The sequence below is a fragment of the Camellia sinensis genome, chromosome 3 (assembly GCF_055761805.1).
Source record: "Camellia sinensis isolate YWXY chromosome 3, ASM5576180v1, whole genome shotgun sequence".
NCBI lineage: Eukaryota > Viridiplantae > Streptophyta > Magnoliopsida > Ericales > Theaceae > Camellia > Camellia sinensis.
In genome coordinates this window covers 171,637,090-171,664,585 of record NC_138963.1, presented here as the reverse complement: position 1 = coordinate 171,664,585, position 27,496 = coordinate 171,637,090, and the positions used below count along the sequence as shown (strand labels likewise).

General features: G+C 31.2%; 1 protein-coding gene and 1 long non-coding RNA gene across 8 annotated transcripts; both read left to right on the top strand.

Moving 5' to 3' along the window:
• The first annotated feature begins 637 nt into the window (after nt 1-637).
• On the top strand, nt 638-12,291 carry LOC114258759 (uncharacterized). 7 transcript variants are annotated; one of them, XM_082921396.1, is made up of 9 exons: nt 638-836; nt 979-1,101; nt 2,250-2,329; nt 2,494-2,582; nt 2,685-2,759; nt 8,722-8,783; nt 8,863-8,932; nt 10,707-10,906; nt 11,877-12,291. In XM_082921396.1, exons 3-9 carry the CDS (start codon nt 2,309-2,311, stop codon nt 11,993-11,995), a joined length of 636 nt encoding a protein of 211 aa, XP_082777522.1. In that variant the 5' UTR covers nt 638-836; nt 979-1,101; nt 2,250-2,308; the 3' UTR covers nt 11,996-12,291. The 7 variants fall into 7 exon arrangements, with proteins under 7 accessions (XP_082777522.1, XP_082777527.1, XP_082777523.1 ...); XM_082921397.1 differs by having other exon boundaries at nt 639-836; nt 950-1,101; XM_082921398.1 differs by having other exon boundaries at nt 661-836; nt 953-1,101.
• A 7,959-nt stretch (nt 12,292-20,250) lies between these two features.
• LOC114258758 (uncharacterized) lies at nt 20,251-27,488 on the top strand. The gene is made up of 3 exons (XR_003628073.2): nt 20,251-20,694; nt 26,146-26,232; nt 26,708-27,488. It is a non-coding gene; the product is annotated as an uncharacterized LOC114258758 (long non-coding RNA).
• Nucleotides 27,489-27,496: the final 8 nt, after the last annotated feature.

The window sequence follows — 27,496 nt, the reverse complement described above, 5'->3', positions numbered from 1 at the left end:
GTCGTTTGGCAACACGATTGGAAGTGAGTGAGATTAAAAAAAAGCAATGATAGAGGGCCTGAATTTTTCAGGCTCGAATGGTTCGAATTGACTAAAACGACGTCGTTTTGAACACAAAACAACACAAAACGACGTCGTTTTGGTCAATTCGAGCCATTTGAGCCGCGTATATTGTGGCCACCAATCATTTTTCTTAAAAAAATATGAAAAGACAAAATAGATTAAGAGATTGTTTGGCTAGCACTAAAAAAGTATATTTTTTTATATTTTTATATTTTTTTTAAGTCATATCACTTCTCTATTTTTATACATATTTTTTTGTCGTAAAAAATCAAAAGTATACATCCCAAACAATTCTTAAATAAGCCAATAAAATAAAATATTATATCTAAACTATAATCATTTCATTTTTTCTTTCAAAAAAAACAAAAAAATCAAAAGAGCCAAAAAAAATCTCTCAAAACAAAATTAATTTAGCCAGACTTAAATTAATCAAAAAAAAAAAAAATTCAAAAAGCGAGTTAAAAAAGTTATTTCCAAAAGGACCCTAACATTTGAAGGTGCGTAGCATCACATATTTTCCCTACAAAATCACGCGCCGTTCAAATAAATAGGAAAAAGATAAGATAAATCAGGCGGTCTCCGTGGCGATACGACAGCCACCGTAAACCCTGCTAAAATCCCTCTCTCTCTCTCTCTCTCTCTCTCTCTGTAAAATGCACTCTTTCTGCGGAAAAAGCAGAGAACACGTAAAACTCGTAACCCCCAAGAAAGAGAAGCCACATAGCTAGAGAGAGAGAGAGAGAGAGACCGGGTTTTCAGACTTCCATACAACGGTAACACCAGACTCTTACACTTGTTTCTGGGTTTTGGCTTTGTTGCTTTCGGATCTGATTTTTGAGCACCCTTTTGGCTGGTTTTTGTTGGGGTTTCAATTTTTTTGGGATAGAAGTGAGTTTGTAATTTGGGTTTGTTTAGATGGATCGGTATCAGAGGATAGAGAAGCCTAGGCCGGAAACCCCGATCAACGAGAATGAGATTCGTATAACCACTCAGGGAAGGATGAGGAACTACATTACTTATGCTACCACTCTGCTTCAGGTCTATCTCTCTTTCCAGATACTTATATACACACTAGCAGTGGATATGCAAACATGATACTCTTGTAATTTGATATTTACATGTGTAATAGTTATTTCGGTGTTACATAACAGTAGTAGTACCCTAACAGTCCGTGAGGTACCATTATATCCCTTTATAATATTCTGAATAACTTATTTTTCTCAAAAAAAAAAAAAAAAAAAAAAGGGAAGCTTACAAAAAAAAAAAAAAAATACTCAAGTGATCCAAACCAAAGAAAAAAATCTTATATGAATTTTTTCTTTATAAATTTTTTAATTTATTGCACAAATTTTATTTTATAATCCTTTGTGAATATTTTTTATTCAGTTAGTTTAGATATTGGTAAAACATAATTTGTAAACATTTACAATCAATTATTCTTAAAAGCATTAACTATAGAAATAAAATGCAAAAAACTCATTTTATAGTGATTTGAAAATATGAAATATATTGGATCATACTTAAAAATTAACAAAAAATGATTAAGATCTATTTTAAATCCCAATAAATGTGATCATGAAAAAAAAAATATGCATATCGGTAAGTTTTCTTCAAATAGTGCGAAAAATTAAAAAAAAAAATTCACGATTCTAGTTACTACAACTCTTACCTACAACCGTTTTTCAAAACCTTGGACAAATTATTCAGAAAGTGGTGACAGTTACCAAGTTGAAAGATTATTCTTGTAAAATGTTAAAAAAATCCGTTAAAAAACCCGCATAAGAAAAACAAACATCCAACAGTAGTACACTGATCTCTCAGAAAACAAAAGCCAACCTATACAAGCATGCCCATATATATCAATTCATCTATTCATTCAATTATATAAAGTCCCAATAAAAGGGGTGGGGCGGGGCTGGGCTGGGAGTGAGGCTCCCATAGGAGTTTCCTGCTACTAAGCTATGTACCACCAAATTAGTAGGCCAAATGGTATTGAGTTGGTCTCTCAATGCCGGTGTCAGAAATTGAAGTCCCTTTGTTGTTTTGCACAGTCAAGGGGTCATGTTCTCCATGTTAGAACTTATTGATAAAATTGTTCTCCATGTTACAAACAATATTACTTCTTGTGCCTGCTCGTCATTTGTACTCTATCTTACCTTTTATGTATTTTGGCATAATTTTTGCAGGAGAAAGGATCCAATGAAATTGTTTTAAAGGCCATGGCAGAGCTATCAACAAAACTGTGATGATTGCTGAATTGATTAAGGTGGTGAATAGATCAGTGCCAATCTGTTTGTCTTTTTTCCAGCCCTGTTCAGTTTATGTGGGCCATCGTTGAATATTTATTTATTTTTTTATAAAAAAACGAAATTCTGTACGTCTCTGTCTTCTTTGCATTATATGTTCTTAAAAAAGAGTTTCCTGTATCAGAGAAGGATTGCTGGTATCCATGAGAACACATCAATTGGTTCGATGGATATAACTGACATGTGGGAACCACTAGAAGAAGGCCTTCTTCTGTAAGAAGCAAAAAAATCTTTTTGTGCTGTTGAACTAATTTAATACTTCTGTGCCAAGCCAATTTGATTGTTATTAGGCTGATTGATTTTTTACTAGTGCAGCCTAGAAACTACTCACCATGTGTCAGTTATAACAATTACTCTGTCCAAGGAGGAGTTGGTTACATCTTCTGCAGGGTAAATTTTACTAAGTTTATTTCCTTAAGTTTGTTTGTTTGTATATATATATATATATTCTTTCATGCTTCTCTTTTTTGATAACCAACTTGAGATTAGGTTAGCAATGGAACATTGTGATTATTTAATAATAGGAGATATTATCATATTAAGGGCTAGTACAAGTAGGGTCATCTTTTATTTATGTGTGTGTGCATAATAGTATTATTGCTGTCTTTTTTAGGCTCTCTATGGAGAGCTGCTAGGCCACTAATACCAGTCCGTAGTTTGCTTTTTCTTGTCCATGAATGGACACATTAATGACCGTCACTGTCCCATATTAATTAGGAAGTTTGTATGTGTTATTGAATGTTCATACGGGGTTAGTAATGTGTGCGGTTCCCAAGTACCAGATTTTGTAGAAGTTGTGTGTATACAAGTGAACTCTTGTAGTCAGATAACCTACCTTCCGAATTCTTTGCAACTTTAATCTTATTTACATACTGAAGATCTAGTAAACCTTAATAAAGCCTTGCCTGAACTACTTAGGATGCAGGTTTAAGTGAATCCTTCTCGTCTGATCTTGTAGCTATATTGCTCCTTGCTCAAATATAATGTAGGACAAGTTTAGAAACCTTGGAGTATTGTTGCCTACTATAGTAATTGTAGTGGGTTTTGATTGTAGAGAGTTGTTAGGGTTGGCTTCTAAAAGAGAGAATAAGGTTTCTAGGGTTAAGGGATTTGCCATTTTTTTCCCTATCCCCTGCATTAAGAAAAACTCGACCTCGAGTGTAATGTTGAAGTACAATAATTCAAAAATCTTGGACTAACCACCCTTCAAATTGATCTTTTTGAAGCAACAATGAGAAATGAAGAAGTTTAACCCATTCATCATTCCATCAACTCCATTGAATTTATTTGGAATGATAAATTCACTTTGAACACCCATTTACTTGTGAAGTGCAGAAAATTCAGTCACATTCTTAGCATCTTCTTTGACTTCCTTAGCTTTAGAATCATGTTCGTTATGGTCTATCATACTTTCTTAAGCTACAACATGAATTTTATCATTTCTTCAATATTGTCAATGTTTACAAATATGCTTATCTTGCCCTTTTACAGTTTTTCAAGAACTACAACAATATACATATATATTTGTGGTCCTATTCCACTTGCTTCTTCTTGTTGAAGAAAACAATCAATATAAGCCTTTTAAGGATTGGATGATGGCCTTCAATGTTCCTGTACGAGCACGAAATATCCTTCTCGTATAATCCTGTTAATCAAGTTTGCACTCCTCCAAACGTCGTCGTCTTATCACCTGAAAACTCAAACGTAAGCTAGTCAGCGGGTGTGTACTGGAAACCCCTCCGATGCCTAAGTTAGCAAGTTGACAATAGACACTAAAGCTCTGTGTATTCGAGAGTAAGAATTGCAATACTTGGGAATAGGTTATGTCATGAGCTTTTATAGATTTCGGGTGGCACAATCCGAGTAGGACTATGACTTTCCTAGCAGAGTCCTACTAGGAACCACATTCCTAAAGGATAGTGCTTATTCCTGGAACACTCTCCTCACTGCAAGCCAAGTGAGATGGTAATAACACTATGTTTAGCTGTAAATATCTGACCGAACTACATTACACCGGTCTACCATTGACCAAACTGTGTAGTCCTTGATCATCAGATGGGTTGCGTCGAGCTAAAGTTAGCTCGGCCTTCTCCATACGACCATCTTCTATCAGCTAAGCCTAAACTCACTGATCGGCTTATCATCCAATCAACCCAGGTCTGAGCTACCTGAGCTCTTTTCTTAGCCCACTATGCGGCCCAACTTTCATAGGCACTGATACCTAGTTTGGCCCAATTTCTTAATAGAAATTACTCTCTCAATTGCCTCTTCATTCTATTTGCAGAGCATGATTGGATTACATTCCTCCAGCCGAGCTAGAAATGCTTAAGTCAGCCGAACCAATAACGTTGCTCCATCCCTCCGATCTGCTCGGTGCTTAGGAGTCTTATCAGTTGCCCAACACATTCACCTGTCACTCTGGCACCACTTCAATCATGGGACACGTGGCATGCCCCCACTGGCACCGTACCTCCGTTACAGCCATCATACACCACCAAAAATTTGAAAAGACCGCGCCTTTTCACTTTTCATATCTATATATTATATAAGGAAAAAGGGATTTCTAACCCACAAGTTTTGTGAGAGCTCCAATATGTCAATCTTAATTTTCTAATTTTTTGATTTAAAAAAAAAAAAAACCTTAGCATTTATTGACTTCTTCAAACTCGCAAGCTTTTTTAACTTCTCTCATATTTATTACCACACCATTTTCAACTTCTCGCATACACTATGGTTAATGATGGGATTGTTAAATTATTTTTATAAAAAATCTAAAATATATAATTTGTATATTAAAAAAATATCTAAAACAAATATAAATTCTTATTAAAAAATAGGGAGATTTACCAATAAATCCCAAATATTAAACTTATGAACCAATTGGTCCCAATTTTTTTCTAATAAACCGTTTAGTCCTTGAATATTTTGAGGGACCTTAATGCCCTCATTTAGATGTTATTAGATGCATGTTCTTTATGAGGGTGTGTCACGTAACACACACAATATGTCATGTGACACAAACAATGGGTGCCACACATTAACAAAGTACACCAAGGCTCTTTATGAGGGTGTGTCACGTGACACACAATATGTCACATGACACGCACAATGGGTGTCACACATCAACAAAGTACACTAAGGCTCTTTATGCTTTTTGCCTTGGAGTGTCAGGTGACACACACAATGGGTGTCACACATCAACAAAGTACACTAAGGCTCTTTATGTTTTTTGCCTTGGAGTGTCACGTGACACACACAATGGGTGTCACACATCAACAAAGTACACTAAGGCTCTTTATGTTTTTTGCCTTGGAGTGTTACGTGACATACACAATATGTTACATGACACACACAATGGGTGTCACACATCAACAAAGTACACTAAGGCTCTTTATACTTTTTACCTTGGAGTGTCACGTGACACACACAATATGTCACGTGACACACACAATGGGTGTCACACATCAACAAAGTACACTAAGGCTCTTTATGCTTTTTGCCTTGGAATGATGTATGTCACGTGACACACACAATGGGTGCCACACATAAACAAAATACACTAAGGCTCTTTATGCTTTTTGCCTTAGAATGATGTATGTCACGTGACACACATACGGAAGGGTATAATTGACCACTCAATGTTACTAAACAAAGGAAATAGGATCAACTGGTAAGATATTTCCCAACTAATAGGACTAATCAGAACAATAGAAATAACCTTAGGACCAATCGGTAAAACTGTTTGTGAGATAGGATTTATTGGTAAATATCCCTAAAAAATAACAGGTTGCAATTGCGAAAAAAAAGAGAAAAAAAATTACACTGTAAAAAATAATTTGTATATTAAAAAATATCTAAAAAAAATATAAATTTTTATTAAAAAATAACAGGCTACAATTGCGAAAAAAAAAAAGAAAAAAAAATACACTGTAATTAGGAAATTACAAACCCTTTTCAAGCCTTCCACTGTAATTTTATTAAAAAATTACACTGCTATCAAAAAATTAAATATGATGTCACATTGTTTGTCGTAATTGCATACATGATGATACATATATTATAACAAAGTAATTTTCTTTAGATAAATAATTGCTATGTAAAATAATAATTCAAACTTAACAAGTGTTTTAATTTTTTATTAGGTACAATATTTCCTTTTAACAAGTTTTATTTATTTATTAGATATAATGTCACTTTGGGGTGACCATTGGTTTAATGGTTAAGACTTGGCCTAATAACCTTGAGGTTATGGGTTCAAGTCTTGGGCCACCACTTTACGCTTTATGCCAAAGGTTAGGTGTGTACTGAATCTTTCCCCTCCCAAACACACATTAATGTGTACTTCTTGGGCATTTTTTTTTTTTTTTAGATATAATGTTAACATTGTGGTCAAAGATAGTACTGATTCAATAAATCTCGTTGTTTAAGATAAACATGCTGAGTTTATCTTGCGATATCAACCATCATATTTGAAGAATATGATATCAAAGATAGGAATTATAAAATTCATTATAAATAACGTATTCTTACCTTTTCAAATACAATGTTATATTTCCAAAATTTTATAAGATTATGGAGTTAGAATGATTAAAGATTATATTGCATCATGCCAAGACTGTGCCTATGTATTTATCATACTTGTACCAACAATGCTACGACAACTAGTTTTTGCACTATGCATAAACTTTGTTTTAAATATAGATTGGTCTAAAAAATGCCTATACCTTTTACAAGGTAAAAAAAATATAATATGTAAGTATAACATTTTTAATTTATAATATTTTATAAATATGTAATAAATGTGTTGTTTATCAGTTATAATATTAACTATCATGTTGATAATGCAGGAATGCTAATGGAAGAGCTATAACAATTTAGATTTTAGTTATAATATATTTTATTTATTTAGTGATTTTTGAACAAACGTAGTAAATTTTCATTTTTATTACTTCAATTATAAAACATCAATATATTTTTTTTTCAAAATTACGTATATTTTATGTTAATAATTTAAAAATATGTTTGACATAATCATAAATAATTTTTTAAAATCCAATTTCGTGCATTGCACGGGTGATATGCTAGTATATATATATATATATATATATTCATATACTTGCCGATACATATTCACTGTTCATCTTCTTCTTGATGTAGGCCGAAAGGTATCACATTGAGGCCGCTTAAGTTACATTTATAGTCTTTAAATTTTGTTTATTTGGTAGAGATGATGTGTTTTGTGCACTTGTATAGATTTGACAGGCAACACGCAAATTCAAGCAAAAAGTAACGCAAAAGCAGATTTTACATGCGAGTAGTGTGAAAATTCCCAACCTGTCACCTCACCGCACATGTGGCCAGACCTCACCGCACGTGCGGCCCACCACCGCTCAAGTGGCCCACCTAGGGTTCCGTGCACAAACATTGAAATCTGTTCTGCTGGGAATAAAAAGGAAAACAAAAGGCTGCTCTTAGGGTTCGAAAATATATTAGAAAAAAGGAGAGGCTAGGGTTTGAAGAAAGGGAATTCTCAAGCTTCAAGGATAATTTCATGGAGGCTTCTTCTTTTGCTACTTCTTCCCACTCCTCCATGAGTGGCTAGGCTCTTATTTCTAGGGTTTTGATGAAACCCTAACCAAGTAAATAGGTTTTCTTTTATGTAATAGTTTGAATAGTTGTATAGTTCTCAAGAAGTTTTCTAATATATTTTTCTATTATTTCTTCGAGTATTTTGCTTTGGTACTAATACCTAGTTCGGCCCAATTTCTTAACAGAAATTGCCGTCTCAGTTCCTATTCTCAATCGAAGTCTTTTAGCTTAGCCATATACATATTGTTTGAAACTCTTGAGTTTAGCTTGCAGTGTATTCTTATTTATGCTTCTCATAGTTTAAATTCAATAAATTAAAATAAATGCATGTAAAGACATAAAAACATTCTAAAACTTCATTCCATGATGCCTTAAACGTGCTTTATGTGGAATTTCGGATTTGCCCTTTTTTTCTTATGTCCATGCTACATTAGTATATATATAATATATCACATATGTGATATTAAATATTATTGAGATAATTATCGAGGTCCTAAGCCTGTAGAGGCCACTGTTTGTGCATATGTTCTTGGTGTTGTGTGGGCAATAATTGTTTGGGGTTTACAGGAGTACAAAAGATATGTATGGCTTTGATATGCAGCTACTTTGTACTCTGTTTCCTTTTACGGTTATCAGTGTATGATCAACATTCTCTTTATGGCTGAGAACCTTTAGATTTATGTAGGATTTGGAGCGTGATAAAGCATAGCTGACCCCTTTGAGTTGCTAATAATTAGTATCTCATATTCTATCCAAATTGCAGGTACCAACTGCCTATTCCAGTTGATCAAGTAAAACCATGGAATGAATATGACTATGAAGGAGGTAAAACAATATTATATAATTGTTGATTTCTATTTCCTTGAAATATGTTTATAATTAGGTTGTTCTTATGCGGAATTAGAGGGTTCTCCTAATATGCGTGGGAGAGGACGTGGTAGTCAAGGACGGAGTAGAGGCCGAGGCAGAGGTAACATAGTTTGTATTGTATTCCACCGGTTTTGCTTTGGGAAATAATGTTTATGGTGCCTTTAAATAACTTCGTTCTGTGCCGGCTTTTTCATGTGCTACAATCAAAAGATGAACAAGGAAAAGAGTTTTATCATGAATTATTAAATTCTTTTAAAGCCCATAGTTTAATCATGAATTATTAAATTCTTTAACCACACACTAACACGCCTCACTTATTCACTCACACCTAAACTTATATAATACACTAGACACACTCTAAAAGTGCACTCAAACACTGACATCAATTTACACAACACTGAACACACTTATTTGTGACTGACTTACACACAAGACTTAAGACACCTTATACTAGATCACTCTTGTATTGGATGATACTCAATACAAGGGCTATCATCATATTTATACTAGTTCAAGACTGTTAAGAAGTTTCTAGGAGCAAACCTCATCTACAAATTGATTTAGGTAAAATTAGTAGTTGGCAAACACTGAAGTTTGAGTTGGTAAAGTGAGTGATGAGGAATTTGATGGTAAGTGATGGGTGGACTACATTTGGGTGGACTACATTGAAACAATGGTTGACATCTGATGACTTGTTGCAATTAGAAGATGAGGAACGAAAATGAAAGCTGGGTGATAAGTGTAATTTTACCCTTAATTTGATGTTTATAAAAATCCATAAGCTTATACACTTAACTAAGTAGGGCTGCCATTGTGTAGCACTTAGTACACATGGCACAATCAAACGGCTAATTCTATATTGCTATGAAATGTATAAGATTTATTGGTTAACTAACAAGGCACTTGATCTACCAAATTGGTCAAATTTTTATTGAGATCAAATGTATAAGTTGTTTTGAAGTCAAGTTTTACTGTAGTTGATCTATGAAGTGGGGTCTTACCAGATCCTAGCATGAAGTGGGGGATCCATGCATTGGAAGACTTTCTTGTTTCTAAAAGCAATTCCAATGCCACTCTTTATTTTTCACTATCTAAAGTACGAAAAACTAATGCTCTTTATTTTATCTAACTTTTTTTTTTTCTCTAGGTGTTCCAACGTTACTCTTTATTTTACCTATTTATCTGCACAACTGTTTAAAAAGCCTCCCAAGGCTCTTCAAATGTAGCTAGCTTGATCTTTTTTTTTTTTTTTTTTTTTTTTTTTTTTTTTTTGTGTGTGTGTGTGTGTGTGTGTGTGTGTGGTTGTTGTTGTTAAAATGACTAGTGTAGTAGCTAGCCCGTTGGAGGCCATAAAATAAGATGAGACTAACAAGCCTCTTTTAAAGAGCCCATTGGAGATGCTGTAATAGTACATTTGGTTTAATATTTTTGCTTTTATCTAGCAAAGCCACACAATTTACTGTCTGCAGCAGATACAGTTGATAACAGTCTTTTCCTTGTTTATGTGTCTCTAATTGAATGATTAAACACGTTCTCTTGTTCTCTCTCCTCTAAATCAACTAATATTGCTGGAGACTTGAAACATTTCAAGAAAGAGTGTGAATTCACATTGGCTGGAGGAATTGGGTTTTCAAGATATATGATATGGCTGAGGAAGTCTTTCCCATTAAAGTGGATAATGTTTAGTTGAGAAGCATTTGTGTTACCGACAGATTAATTTCTGTACCCTTGACCATCTGATGTAGTTCTGTTTTTACTCATATTGCTTTATACTTGCACCCTCTATTTTGACCCCTCAAAGAATATGAAAGTTATGATGTTTCTTCTACAACAGGTAATTTTTTTTTTTTTTTTGATCTGCTCGTCTACGACGGGTAATGATAACAATGGAGTGGTAGAGTACAATGGAGATGGTGGCTGGGATGGTGGACGTGGGTATGGAGCAAGAGGTTGGGGTTGGGGAAGAGGACGTGGTTTTCATGGACGCGGAAGAGGATATGGTGGTGGAGATATGCAACAAGAGTTGGGTGGTTACAATGGCTATGGTGGCTCAGGGCCACCACTTGCTCAAGGCCGTGGTAAGCACATTAATAACAAAATGCCTAATTAGCAATTGTAGATGTGAGAAGTTTAATACTCACGCACAAGTGACCCTTGTTATTGGTCTTTCCTAAGCTTCTTGGGGGTGAAATATGTACTCCATGCTGCAGCTGGAGTTAATTGCATACTATTTTCTGAGCGTTGTAGATTCAATCTTTTTTCCCCTTTCTTATATGTTGCCAGAAATAGGTCTATTTTTCTTGGAAGGGTCCTACTAATGACCACTCGATGGCCGTTCGTTAAGAACCACATATGTCAAAAAAGTTAGAATTTCAATACACATTTTACATATTCCCATACACATTTTTTTTATGCACTTTCTACATATTTCAATATGCCTTTTGCACATGCCAACATTAATCACTGTCCATTATGCAATAGTTAGCATCTTCCTTCTTGTAAACCATTTAAATTAAAAAAAAAAAAGAAAAGACAAATAAAAACCGAAACTTTTGCAAAAATTGTATGAGGTGCTTCATACATTGTCCCCCCCCCCCCCCCCCCCCCCCCCCCTCCTTTTTTGGTTTTCTGGGGTGGGTGGCCTATGTATGTGGTGGTGTTGAAGGGATAATGTGATATCTTCTTCTCTTTTTCCTCCCAAAAGTTTCATCATCCTTGTCTCTCAACATACAGTTAAATGGGAGTGTGCCATGCTTTCCAAACTAATTGCCACCTGTTAGAAACTTTCCCAAGTGTGTGAGGATGAATGAAGTTCAAAAACACCTGGAAAAGAAGATTAAAAGATGATTTCATCTCATGCTTACCATTATTATCATCTGGATTGGCATTTTTGTTTCATTGTATTAACTAATCTTGCAGAGGTTCCTAAATCAACTATTCATCGTGTTGGATACTGCAAAATCTTTCTGGACTCATCTGGATTTACAAAATTGTCAAAATTCATACAGATTTTGTTCATTTTTCCTAGCATAGTGTTTTCTATTTCAGTTTTTGAACAAAAAGCTATATGGATCGTTGCAGGGTGTGGGCGTGGGCGCGGTAGGAGCCGTGGACGTGGGCGTGGTTGGGACTTTAGATCAGATGGACCAATCCAAGCAGCTGCCTGAGCGGCTGTGAGCTACAGAATTTTGGCTTAGATTGCTAGTTCTGGATGCCTGCTCTGCTGATTATGTGTTGTTTTCAAGTAAATGGGGGAAAATAGGGGAAAAAAATTAGTGTATTTGGGTGATAAATTTTATAGGGATATTAGTTATAGTGAAAGGCTGCTGTTGTTAAGTGGCGGCTGTGTTTTTGTAGTTTTAAGGTAGCATTATTTTTAACCAACCTTGACAAACTACATTGTACAATTTCCATCTCTTTTTTTAGGAAAAATAATAGAGCAGTACATTCTTTCATTCTTTAATTCCAATGTTGCAGTCTCTCATTTTGTGGAATCAATCTTTTTATGAAATTGTTCTTGTAAAGGGCTATTACCTCTTTTCAGCTTTTAGCTTTATGTATCGCTTGTTGCTGGAATCGATATTGTTTCTCCAAATGATGAGTTGAATTAAAGACCACAGAGTTTTGAGTGCAGCTTCGGGGGAGTGGTTTCTAATCTATGGGTGAATTGCCAATGCAAATGTAAGGAACACCTCCAATTCAACGGTACGGTCTTGTCATTCTCATCTTTCTCTTGTAGTGCCGTTTTATGAACCAAGCAGAATTGGACTCTGATAGCTTACCTTAAAAAGTTTTTTCATCAAACAGTCCAGCATGAGATCTTCTGTCTAAATGCATTATTAGCCAGCCAGATGGTCATGTTTGGAGATTTGTATGCCTCTAGATTCTCACAAATTCTCTGGTTGGCGATGCATTCGATCAAAGGTATGTGAGGAGAGTATTCTCATTCTTGGCAATTCACACATGGTAGAATTTATGTTTGGTTAAGTTTTCATAATTTTTTTTTTTTTTGAAAAAATTAAAACTATTATGACTAAAATAAACACAAAGATATTTAAAATTTAAAAAATTTATTAATAAAAAATTCATATGATTTGTGAAACACTCATTATTCTTGTATTATTTTTATCTTTTTGTGAACATAGGATTTTGATGACTCAAATTTTACAAAGGTATTGTTACAAGGGCAAGAATAAATTTTATGAAGTCAAAAAATTGCCGCGAGGGTGAGAATCCTTTGTCCTCAAATGCCCTTTGATCAGAGAGAGTATTTGTCAACCATGGGATTTGTGAGAATCTAAATGGACAGAAATCTTGAAACTTCAAAGCATGGCTAAAAAATGTATTGAGACAGAAAATCTTGTGCTTTGTGGCTGTTTGATGAAGTATTTGTGTCCAATTAATTTATATTGATTTTTTGTACCAATAAAAAATAAAATAAAAATTAGACGTACACAAAAAAAAAAAAAAAGAAAAGAAAAAAAGTTGGCATGCTTTAGGTTCTATCACTATATAAACAAATGGCTATTAATGTGACTTATATTTTAAGGTTATCACTACTACATTATTTTGGTATATAATTTGTACAAATTTTTTGTTTATCAATAACTTCTAAAAAATATTTGTGACTTCATTTGAATGTAGAAGAGATGATAATTTTATTTTTTCTATTTATATTACGTACTTGTAAAAATGAAAATTATAATCAAACACTAGAAAGTAGTAGTGAACCCCATCGGTGAAAAATTATTAAGTGCTTTAGGGACATCGCTTATTCTTGGCTAGTAGCCGATCACTATTTTTCATGCCTCCTTGTTTCTTCATATCCTAGTACAAAATTATAAATTCCATCTTTTTCACCAGTTCCAATTTTTTTAGAACACTACATGATAATGCCTTAGGACCATCGAATAATTTCTTCTATTGGTGATGTTTATTTGGGATTATAATATGCATGAGTGTAAATTTGTTTACACAGAAATTAAGAAGTGATTGAAATTTGTGCAGAGAAACACAAATTATATATACATATATATATATATATATATATTAGTTGATAAAAAAATATAAAAGTAGAATTTGTGAGAATTTAGCAGCACAGAAATCTCAAAACATAAGCACATAGCTAAAAAAATGCACTAAAATGCACTAAGAAGATCTCGTGCTTGACTATTTGATGAAATATTTGTATCCAATTATAATTAGGGGTTGGCTTCCCTCCAGTTTGTGATTGGACTGAAGGGTACTGTTGGGCTTGTAAGGGTCTACCATGGGTCTCATTTCGATAATCTTGTAGAACTTGTCGAGTACTATATACCTGTTAAAAATCACGTTGATCGGATATCGATAGTTACATGATCAAATCAATTTTGTATAAAAAAATGAATGGTGAACAAATAAACAGTTGACAGAAATCTGATCCGATGAGATAACTATCGATATCCGATCAACATGGTTTTTGCCAATATACAGTACTCGACAAGTTTACAGATTGAACGGTTCGGATTATCGAAACGGAACCTGTGGTGGGCCCTCACGGGCCCAACTGTACCCTCTAGTTCGTTAGATTAGAGGGAATCCTAGCCCTTATAATTATATTAATTTTTCATACCATTTAGAAAAAATTGAGTAGTACTATATAAATAAAAATAATAATTCATAAATTTGAAAACAATTTCAGGGTTCGAAATTCATTGTCTATAAAAAAAAATTAAAAAAAATTCATTTTATAGAAACAAAAAATTTGCCGTGAACTTGGGGCAAGCAATTTGTAATTAGATGCTGAACTTGAGATCATTGGGGGCCTGTGGTCATTTTCTCAAACTTGATAAATTAGGGAAGTGACAAATCATTCACTACCATTTTTGATACGGTGGATGGTCGTGGTGGTATGGTGATGGACAAAACTTATGACGTGATTGAAGGGTTAGAGTCGTTAATAGGTCCTCAAATCATGCCAAAATGTCATTCGAGGTTAGTCCACCGATGACTAGCGGCTAGTAGTCGATGGTGGAGGGTGGTGATTGAAGGTTGTCAAGGAAGGAAAAATAGAAAATTTATTTTGGGGTTTTGAAAAATATTTTTTTTTTGGAATTTTTCATAATTTTAATAAAATTTTAAAATATTTTAATTATTATTATTTTAATTTTTTAGATCCACTGAATCTTAATATACTTAAAAAAAAAATATTATGCAAAATTTTTTAAAAAATTCATTGAATATAACAAAAATTAAAAATGTACTAAATTTTGTTTTGTTTTGTTTTGTTTTATTTTATTTTTTTTGTAATTTTGTATTTGGTGAATTTTTTTTAAAACAAAATTCACAAATATATATATTTTAAAGTATATTTAGATTAAGCGCATCTAAAAAATAAAAAAAATTGTCTAAAATATTAGAAAAATTCACTAAAAAAAAAAAAATAAAAAACTCAATTTTTTGAAAAGTGATGTAAATCAAAATGAAAACATAAAAACAAAAATATATCATAACAATTTTATTTTTAATTTATAAAATAAAAAAAACAAAAACAGAAGTATTAGCGTTTGGTAACGTTTACGTTTTTGGTTTAGGTTTATAAAAATTTTATAAACTCATTTTTGTTTATTTTTAGAAAAATATAAACTACAAACGCGTTTGGTTTGAACAAATGTTTAAAAATTTTTAAAAACATAAAATAAAAAATATGTTTGTTCAGGCCTAAAATATTTAAATTTATTTTATTATTATTTATGACAATGAACGCATTATAATTGAAAAAAAAAATTATTTGGGAAAAAATTAATTGGGAAAAAATAATTGAAAAAAATTAATTGAATAAAAAATTGAAAAAAAACATTATTTGAAAAAAAATTAGTTGAAAAAAAATTAATTGAAAAAAAAATTAATTGAAAAAAAATTAATTGAAAAAAAACGATAATTGAAAAACAAAAATTTATTAGTCAAATTTTTAAATTTCTATTTAAAAACCGACGTAAACTCCTTTTTTGAATTTATGTTTTTTTTTTCAAATTTATAAACTGAGACAAACATTTATAAAATAAAAAAAATTATCAAACAAATTTTTATAATAATTTTTAAAATTTTTATAAATATAAACTGAAAATTAAAAATAAAATGGTCACTAAACAAGCCAAAGAATGGCCAAAAATGTGTTTTTGCCTATGTCGAAGTCTTTACCTGTTGTACCGTTTCCACATGCTGAATGAGAAGACTTGGACCTCGTTGTAAGTTACAATTTTAGTTTAAAAGTTAAAAAATATTTAAAAGTATTAAAAAGTCAATAAATATTAAAAAGTTAAAAATTTCTTTTAATTCACTTTGTTTTTTTGCAACAAATAAAAAAAAAGCTATTCCAAACATATTGTTTGGTTTAATTCACTTTGTTTTTTGCAACAAATAAAAAAAAAGCTATTCCAAACATATTGTTTGGTTTAATTCACTTTTAAGAAAATTAAGTTTTTTGCTTTTCATATATATATTTTTTGCTTTTAGTATTTTTTTAATCTTTTATGCAATTTGTTTATTTTTTAGATACACTTAATCTTGATACACTTAAATAAATATATATATATATATATATAATTTTTTTTTTCAAAAAAATTCTCCAAATACAAAAAATATAAAAATTTAGTACATTTCTTATTCTGTTATATTCAATAAATATTTTAAAAATTTTGTACAAATTTTATACTTTTTAACTATACCAGGATAAAGTGGATCTAAAAAGGACAAAAAAAATTTAATTAAAATATTTTTAAAAATATAAAAATATGAATTGAAAATTCAAAAAATTGTTTTTAAAAATTTCAAATCTCATATTTTAGCCAAAAAAACTAAAAAATCACTAAAAAATTATTCCCAAAGGCAGCCATAGAATTTTCAACAAATAACATTTGATATGCGTGGGACATAAGCAATCCACACCGTGAAAAATGTGAAGATAAAAGAAGGAAAAAAAAAAAAAAAAAAACCTATTTTAGATTTGCAAATTCATTCATTATTAATAATGTAGTATGAGATTTGGATCCTATATAATTAATGTGTGACAAATAAAAAGTTAACATCTGTTGTGTAACATTATTGTAAATAAAAAGTTAACATCTGTTGTGTAACATTATTGTAAATCAAATTGGCAACTTTTTCTTCTTCTATTGGTGACGTTTATTTGTGATTATAATGTGCGTGAGTATAAATTTGTTCACATAGAAGTTAAGAAGTGATTGAAATTTGAAAGTTACTGTAGTGCGGAGAAACACATAAATTAAATTATATATATATAAAATTTAGCGGCACATAATGTGACGATCCCGTCACGTATAATATTACATTTACTTAATTCTTATTCTAATTTAATTGTGGAATTCTCAATAAGGTAAAATTGACTAATTGAATTATTTTAATTTCAAGTATCGGACCATAAGAGAGTTTAATTAAATATTATTATTAATGAGAATAATAATAATAGACTGTAATAGTAAAATAAATATTAATTTTATGATGATATGCGATAAAGTGAAATTTAATTTACATTAGGAGTTATTGTGCAAATATTTAATAATAAGAATAATATAATATAAATAATTACGTAGCTATTCATGCTAAGGTGTAATCTAATTCCGCATTAGTTTACTCAAAGTATGATTAATATAATTATTTGGGGCCAAAACAACACAATTACAAAATTATGATAAAAGTTGGGGCCAAAAAAGAAATATGGTGAAAGGTGTCTATGCGTTGGGCACCTAAAAAAAAAGCCACCTGTTAAGCCTATTGTGTAAATGAGTGAATTCTATTGGCCCGTTTGGTAGAGCCATGAGAAAGTGATTATAATTTATAGTCTAACAGCTTATAACTTATAACTGTGAATATAAATTGATTTTTGACTTATAAATTAAGTTTCTCCTCCCTCACTTAAAGAATAAGTTAATTTTTGACTTACAAAAAGTTATAAGCTGTATTATTAAGCTGAACTAAACACATCAAAATAACTTAAATTAAGCTAAAAACTGAAATAAGCTGAAAATAAACCCTATGAAACAAGGCCATTATGTAGATGAGTGAATCAGGCAGGAGGATAATAAATATGGGGTGAGTCGCCATGTGAAAAATTCAAGTATATATGGGGGTGAATCGAAGGCCAACAAAAACAAAAGAGAATTCACAAGAAAAAAGATTAAGGAAAAAGGGCATCGTAAAGTCAGCATAGAAAGAAAATAATAAAGATTAATATTAAGATGAGTTATATTATATCTTGAGTCACCATAATATATTTTATGTATATTTTGAATTATCATAATTTATTTTATACAAATTATGTTTTATAACTTATATTTATATTTCAATTACGTTAATTATTTTTTGAAGTCCATTTGCTTATGTTGAAACCCATGGATATGTTTATTTAAAATTTAAAAATTATTTGATAATGATTTTGTAAACAATTATTTTCTGTAAGTACCACCATGGGGAGTCCCATGCCTTGGGGGACTTAAATAACCATTGGTCACTTTGTGGTCCTCTGTTTGTCATGGATCCATTAACCTTTGTTCTGATTGTCACTCCAGTGACCTCCGTTCTGTTCTGTTTTGTACTATGGTTATGGTTATTTATTTACATAATTTATGTATTTCAGTTTCTGTCACATTGAATAATTTATTTATTCAAATTAAGTAATGTTAATGTTTTAGTTGAAATTATTATCCATGGTAATTTTTGTACCCTCATGCTCACTGTGTAATATTTCTTACTCTGCCATGTGCTTATAACTGTTAACTACTTTCAGGTGATACGTCAAAACCAGTACATGGGATAGGCACAAGGCACTTTGTAGTCATAGAACAACTCGGGTATTGAACTAATAATTTGTTATGATTTCAGTTATTATCTTGTCGCGATGCCGAACCTCCGAGTACTAGGTTTGGGTCATAACGCATAAATCTCGATACATAAGCACATAGCAAAAAAAATGCACCAAGAAGATCTCGTGCTCGACTGTTTGATGAAATATTTGTATCCAATTATAATTATATTGATTTTTCATACCATTTAGAAAAAATTGAGTAGTGCTATATAAATAAAAAATAACAATTCATAAATTTGAAAACAATTTCAGGGTTCGAAATTCATTGTCTATAAAAAATAATAAAAATTCATGTTATAAAAACAAAAAAATTTCCGTGAACTTGGGGCAAGAAATTTGTAATTAGATGCTGCGGACTTGATATCTTGATATCATTGGGGGCGTGGGGTCATTTTCTCAAACTTGATAAATTAAGGAATTGACAAATCATTCACTATCCTTTTCGATAAGGTGGATGGTAGTGGTGGCGTGGTGACGTGATCGAAGGGTTAGAGTCATTGACAGGTCGTCAAATCATGCCAAAATATTGTTGGAGGTTAGTCCACCGATTGTTAGTGGCTAGTGGTGATTGAAGGTTGTTAAGGGAGGAAAGATAGAAAATTTATTTTGAAAATTTAATTTGGAATTTTTAAAAATATTTTTTTGAGTTTTTAATTCATATTTTTAATAATTTTAATAAAATTTTAAAATATTTTAATTAATTTTTAATTTTTTAGATCCATTTAATTTTAATATACTTAAAAAATAAAAATAAAAATATACAAAAAATTCTAAAAAATTCATTGAATATAACAAAATGTAAAAATGTACTAAATTTTTGTTTTGTTTTGTGTTTTGTGTTTGTAAAAATAATTTTTTGAGTTTTTAATTCATATTTTTAATAATTTTAATAAAATTTTAAAATATTTTAATTAATTATTTTTTAATTTTTTAGATCCACTTAATTTTAATATACTTATAAAATAAAAATAAAAATATACAAAAAATTCTAAAAAATTCATTGAATATAACAAAATGTAAAACTGTACTAAATTTTTGTTTTGTTTTGTTTTGTGTTTTGTGTTTGTTTGTGGGTTTTTTTTTTTTTTTTTAAGTATATCTACATTACGTGCATCTAAAAAATTAAAAAAATTGTATAAAATATTAGAAAAATTGAGTAAAAATAAAAAAATACAAAAAATAAAAAACTTAATTTTTTGAAATGTGATTTAAATCAAAATGAAAACATAAAAATAAAATACTATCAAAATAAACGTATCAAGGAACAGTCGAAAATGTGTTTTTGCTCGTGTCATCCTCTGCCTGCTAGACCCTTTCCATTAGGGGTGTAACTTGGACGGACTCAATCCGAGCAACCCGTGCCTAGCCCTAGTTTTTTTAGGACTTGAGTAATAATATTTTGTAATTTGAATGGATTTGGGCAAATTTTTGATGTCCGAATTATAATTTGGGCTTTGCCTAGATAGAGGTTGTCTGTAACTTGAGTAACCCGAATCCAAGTTGCATTTTATGTACTATAAAAATTATATAATATATGTATAAGTATGGGCTTTGCGGAGTATAAATGGAATTTTGCTTTGTGGGGGTAGGCAACCACATTTGCTTTCACTTTGTCCTCTTTTGGCAGAGAGACCACCCACCTCTTCCTCATTGTTGTCATTTCCCTTTCTTTCTCCCTCTTTGACCACCGATGAAGTTCAAGCTTTGAACTTCACCCACATGATTCCTCATTCCTCCGGAGATTTACAAACAAGATCATGAGACATTTGATGTATCCTTTTGTAGATTTAATTTGTATTTTTTTATTTTTATTTTTATTTTTTTTCTAAAAGAGAGTGTTGAGTTGGGTTCCATACTATATCTCTCAGCTTCTCTTTCCAAAACTCTTGATAAAGTTGTCTTTTATGCTTGTTTTGTTGGATTTGCAGGTAGAAACTATAAAAAAGATCATTTTTATTGAAGTAATGGTTTACTTGCAGATAGTTTAGGCAAATTTTAATGTAGGTATGATTTAATTTTTTAATGAATTGTTTAGAAATTTCCTTTTTTATATGATTTAATTCTATTTGGGTGTGATAAAGATAAATTATTTTTCTTTTTTATTTAGTACTTGATTGTTATTGAATCACTCCTGTATGAATTTTTTTATTTTTTTGTTATTTATCTATTCAATTGGGAAATTCGGACAATTCGGCTAACCCGAGTTCAAATTATGTAGCTCAATCCGGACTTGGGCAGCCAAACTCAGGTTGATGGTCAGGCTTGGGCACTTTCAAACACAATTTGAGCCGAGCCTGGGTAACCTCCAACCTGAGCCAACCCGAGCCAACCTGCCCGAGTTGCACCCCTACTTTCCACATGCCAAATGAGAAGACTTGGACACCGTTGCAAGTTACAATTTTAGTCTAAAAATTAAAAAATATTTAAAAATATTAAAAAGTTAAATATTACTTTTCATTCACTCTACTCTTTGCAACAAATCAAAAAGTTATTCCAAACATATCGTTTGGTTTAATTCACTTTTAAGAAAATTAAGTGTTTTATTTTTCTTCATATATATATATATATATATATTTTGCTTTTAGTGAATTTTTTAATCTTTAACGCAATTTATTTATTTTTTAGATAAACCTAATCTTGATACAGTTAAAAGATATAATATATGTATTTTTTTTTATAAAATTCACCAAATACAAAAATTATGAAAATTTAGTACATTTTCGTATTCTATTATATTCAATAAGTATTTAAAAAAAAAATTGTACAAATTTTATACTTTTTAACTATACCAAGATAAAGTGGATCTAAAAAGTATAAAAAAAATTAATTAAAATATTTTAAAAAATCATTAAAAATATGAAAATATGAATTGAAAATTCAAAAAATTGTTTTTAAAAATTTAAAATACCATATTTTAGCCTAAAAATTAAAAAAACACTAAAAAATTATTCCCAAAGGGGGCTTTAGAATTTTCAACAAATAAGGTTTGATGTGCATGGGACCTAAGCAACCCACACCATGAAAAACGTGAAGAAAAAAGAAAAAAAAAAAACTATTTTAGATTTGCAAATTCATTAATTACTAATAATGTAATAAGAGATTTGGGTTCTATATAATTAATGTGTAACAAATAAAAAGTTAACACTTGTGTAACATTATTATAAATCAAATTGGAAACTTTTTTTTCTTCTATTGGTGACGTTTATCTGGGATTATAATGTGCATGAAAGTAAATTTGATCATACAAAAGTTAAGAAATGATTGATATTTGAAAGTTACTGTGGTGCGGACAAACACATAAATTAAGTTATATATATATATATATATATTAGTTGATAAAAAATATAAAAGTAGAATTTGTAAGAATTTAGCAGTACAGAAATCTCAAAACATAAGCACATAGCTAAAAATATGTGCTAAGTCCATCTCCAACGGTTCATCAAAGTTAATATCAAATTTAAAATTTGGTGAAAAAGTTACTGTTTGGTGCTCCAACGGTTGCACCAAATCGATATCAAAATGAGATTTCACCAAACAATTCATCAAACTGAGGACAAATACTGATTTCATCAAAACACTGTTTGTGACCGTTGGGGGAGACCAACCGGTCAACCAGCCGGTTGCCCGGCCGGTTGACCAACCGGTCGACCACCAAAAGGTTCAAACAGTTCCAAGAAAAGGTTTAAACAGTAAAAAAAAAAAAAAAAATTTTTTTTTGCCTTATCGGTTGACCAGCCGGTCGACCACTAAAAGGTCCAAAAAGTTTAACAAAAAAAAAAAATTTTTTTCGCCTAACCGGTCGACCAACCGGTTGTCCCGGCGCAAATTTGATGAAAGTTCACCGTTGGAGCGAGTGATATCAGATTTGGTAAAATAAGTCATTTTTGACTTAGATTTGATGAAAAAAGAAATGTACCGTTGGAGATGCTCTAAGGAGATCTCGTGCTCGACTGTTTGATGAAATATTTGTATCCAATTATAATTATATTGATTTTTCATACCATTGAGAAAAAATTAAGTTAGTACCATACAAATAAAAAAAATAATTCATAAATTTGAAAACAATTTCAGGATTCGAAATTCATTGTCTATAAGAAAAAGGAAAAAAAAAATTCATGTTATAGAAACAAAAAATTTGCCATGAACATGGGGCAAGAAATTTGTAATTAGATGCTGCGGACTTGGGCTATGTTTGACTGTTTTTTTTTTTATTTATTATTTTAGTTATAAAAAGATAAAATAGATTAAAAAGTTAATAAGACAAAATATCACATTCAAATCATAATCATTTTATTTTTTCTCTTAGTGACGTCAAAAAAACTAAAAAGCCTATCCCAAACGAGACTTTTTAGCCTATAGCCAAAAAGTTAAAAGACCAACCCACATCTCAAACGAAGACTTGATATCATTGGAGGCCTGGCGTCATTTTCTTAAACTTGATAAATTTGGGAATTATCAAATCATTCACTACCGTTTTCAATATGGTGTGTGGTAGTGGTGGTGTGGTGGCGTACAAAACTCATGACGTGATCAAAGGATTAGATTCATCGATAGGTCATCAAATCATGCCAAAATGTCGTTCGAGGTTAGTCCACTGATGACTAGTGGCTAGTAGTCGATGGTGGTGGGTGGTGATTGAAGGTTGTCAAGGGAGGAAAGATAGAAAATTTATTTTGAAAATTTAATTTGGAGTTTTTAAAAATATTTTTTTGAGTTTTTAATTTTTTTTAATAATTTTAATAAAATTTAAAAATATTTTAATTATTTTTTTTTGTTTTTTAAATCCACTTAATCTTAATATACTTAAAAAATAAAAAAAAATTAAACAAAAGTTTCTAAAAAATTCATTGAATATAACAAAATATTAAAATGTAATTTTTTTTTTGTTTTGTTTGTTTTTGTTTTTTGTTTTTTGTTTTTTTTTTGTATTTTTGAATTTGGTGATTTTTTTTAAAAAAAATTCACAAATATATATTTTTTAAGTATATCTAGGTTAAGTGTATCTAAAAAATAAAAAAAATTGTATAAAATATTCAAAAATTCAGTAAAAATAAAAAAATACAAAACTTAATTTTTTGAAAAGTGATTTAAATCAAAATGAAAACATAAAAGCAAAAATATATCAAAACTATTTTATTTTTAATTTATAAAAAACCAAAAAAAAAAAAACAAAAACATAAGTATTAAGGAACGGCCAAAAATGTGTTTTTGCCCGTGTCAAAATCTCTACCTGCTGAACCCTTTCCACACGCCAATGAGAAGACTTGGAGCTCGTTGCAAGTTACAATTTTAATTTAAAACTTAAAAAATATTTAAAAATATTAAAACGTTAAAAATTTCTTTTCATTCAATCTACTTTTTACAACAAATAAAATAGTCATTCCAAACATATTTGTTTGGTTTAATTAACTTTTAATAAAATTAAGTTTTTTTTGTTCATATTTTTTTGACTTTTAGTGAATTTTTTAATCTTTTATGGAATTTGTTTATTTTTTGGATAAACCTAATCTTGATATACTTAAAAAATATAATATATGTAATTTTTTTTAGGGGTATTTTTTTTAAGGTCCTTGATATTATGATTTTATAGTATAAAGGACATCAACTATTTTCATGATGTCTAAGGTCCCTCAACATCAATCCAGAGAAATTTCAGTCCAGAGAAAATTCAATCCAGAGAAAATTCAATCCAGAGAAATTCTCTTCCTCTCTTCAGTGCAATATTTTCATCTTAGACACGATCAAACCTGTGAAAACTCAATGAAACATGTGAACTCAACGTTCTGACCTTTATGTTTTGTGTACTGCAACAAGAAAGGATAGTTATATTTATAGATTGGCGGTGTCGATAGCATTTACAACTATTAATTCACGGATGAATGAAGAAGAAATTAAAAAACAAAACCAGCCAAGAAAATCAAGCCTAAACAATTGAAAAGAAGATCAATGAATTCAAAAAACACTGGGACACCAACTCAAAGAAGCTTCAACATCACCTGAAAAACCAAAAATTTCATGTTAGATATACCAAGCAACAGCATGAGAGAGAGAGTAATCAGAAAAATTGCCACTCTAGCCTAATTTTTATATGTATAATAGACAACAACCTTGCAGCCTCGGTAGAGTTGGATCAACAAGAGGCAATTTAGAGTTGGACCCCCTTGCTCGCCTCGAAAGAAACCGGCCAAAATGAACCCAGAGAAATTTGAATTTTCTCTAGGTTGAATCCAAAGAAAATTCAAATTTCTCTGAGTTGAATCCAGAGAAATTTGAGAAATTCTTGGGGCATGAGCTCCAAGACAGACCACAACCTTGCAGCTTCGGCACAGTTGGATCCCAATTTGGATGTTGAAGCTTCGTTGCAGTCTGCCAAGTACTTTCCAGAAACGTTTTCAAGCCTCAGCTGACCTTCCCTAAACCTCCCACTGTAAATTTCTCTGCCCTCCTGGACTCAACACTCCAGAGAAATTTGAAAATTTCTCTGACTTCACTGGCCTTCCCACAAAATTACCTCTCCAGAGAAATTTAAAATTTCTCTGGCCTCCTTGGCCTTTCATGGACTCTCCAGAGAAATTTCAAATTTCTCTCCCTTCCATATGCTTCCACCGACACATTTTCTGCAACAATATCATAGCTCAGAACATTCAATATGAAATTTCATGAAACACATTAATACATACCAGTGGAAAAACCATTTTGCCACCCTAAACATTTCCAAGCAGTGTAAGGCATGGAACCTTCCCAGAACCCCATCAAGCTTTGAAAGTTGAGCATAGACCACAACACTAGGACTCACCCTTGCCTATAGCAAATATACATGACATTAGTACGTAGAAAACCAGAAAAAACAACAGCAAGCCACCAATTCAATAGACAAAAAGTGTTTTAAATTATGCAATTTTTTAAAAGCTTCATACCACCAGAGCACTTTGGTAAGTGACAAATATGACCAGAGAATTTTCTGTCCAGAGAAATTTTGTCTAGAGAAATTCTGAGAAAGAATTTCTCTAGAACCTCCCAGAGAATTTCTCAGAGAAAATTTACACAGTGACCAAAATCTCAGAGAATTTCTCTGGACAGAAATTCTCTACAAAGAAAATGGGTTGGCTCTCTCTCTCTCTCTCTCTCTCTCTCTCTCTCATGATTTAATGAGAGATTGTTCAGGCCAAGTTCTATGTAATAGATTGAGTAGATGTAGGAGTTGATTCAATACACTGCACTTTTATACACATTTGCCCTATTGTTCTTCTTCGGGGAAGAATCTCTAATCCTTTGAATCCTTTTCCACTACTTAAACTCGTTGTTTTATGAACTTAAGTATATTTAGACCAACTTCATACCATTCTGCCAACAGGTTATTGGTTTTATTGCAACTGACTTGAGTCAATGAACTTATGAACCTCAGAAATGTTCTTGGTATTTTTTTTTTCATGCTTTTTTTTGCTTTCCATTCAGATATATTGGAGAGCTACTCCAGGTCACCCTCCCTAGCAGCAGATACAGACCACTTCTTGGATCCTCATGGTAGGAAAGAACACCAAGGTGAGGGTTTTGGCATTGTTCATTATATATCAAATCACAAAGAGGGTGATTGATATTTGTGTCCTGGCACCCACCTTTAGTAAAAAGTCAGTTACGTCCAACAACAGCAACTTGGCTTCAAAATGGGAGACCACAAAAAGATTGAGACCACAAAAAAACATATATTCATGAATATAAAGCCTTTTTGTGGATTATGAATATATATTTCAAATAAAAAGGTTAAGACCACAAAAAAATATATATTCATGATGTTTCTAGTAATAAATTTGACTGACGTCCCATACTACAGTACACAATAAGGTAGTGGAATATTAATTACTCGGATATAAGTTAAAACTCTTATTATTAATTTCTGTCTGGATTTAAAATAGTCCTAGATTTTGTCAAAATCATTTTCGTTGCTTTTTATCTGAAATTTCCTAATCATGAATATATATTTCAGTCAACCTTTTTAATTCATGAATATATATTTCAGATAAACATCATGAATATAAAGCCTTTGCAAGCATTTGCTGGTAAAGTTCTTCAAAATGGGAAGTATAGTAATTGAGCTTGATGAAGAACTATTCAAGATATGAAATGAACCAGTTAATAGAGGAAGATGGAGATTGAGGATGAAGATATATATATATATATATATAGAAAGAGAGAGAGAGAGATTGCAATCTTCCCCAAAGCCTGCGTAGCATCTGTGTGTAGCTGAACATTCAATTCCTTGCAAATTTTCCCAATCTCGGTTGTAGATGGATTGAGAACTTTGTCCGTCGGTGACTGTGATTGTGCCGTGGAGCTTCTCTCCGTCGATCAAGCTCCGCGAGAACCTCCCTAAACCTCTTCACCGACACATCTTCCGGCGACATGGCTCTCTCTCTCTCTCTCTGTGCGTGTTTGATCGTGGTGACGAGTGAGAGTAGACAAAAGGAAGGGGCCTGAATTTCTCTGTGATAGATGGGAGGACCTTAGACATCAAAAAATAATTTTGTGGATCTCTTCCCTTACGAAAAGTGGGAGAGGGACCCTAGACCAATTTTCCCTTTTTTTTAAAATTTTTTTTGCCAAGTACAAAAAATATGAAAATTGAGTACATTTTCGTGTTATGTCATATTCAATAAATATTTAAAAAAAAATTTGTACAAATTTTATACTTTTTAACTATACCAAGATAAAGTGGATCTAAAAAGTTAATTTTTTTTTTAAAAAAAATCATTAAAAATATAAAAATATGAATTGAAAATTCAGAAAATTGTTTTTAAAGATTTCAAAT

Excerpts from the sequence above, each read along its gene's own strand:
- LOC114258759 (XM_082921396.1), top strand. The coding sequence starts at position 2,309 with ATGATTGCTGAATTGATTAAG. Across the intron at positions 2,760-8,721 it reads TTGGTTACATCTTCTGCAGG|GTACCAACTGCCTATTCCAG; the intron begins GTAAATTTTACT and ends TCCAAATTGCAG. Across the intron at positions 8,933-10,706 it reads AGAGGCCGAGGCAGAGGTAA|TGATAACAATGGAGTGGTAG; the intron begins CATAGTTTGTAT and ends TACGACGGGTAA.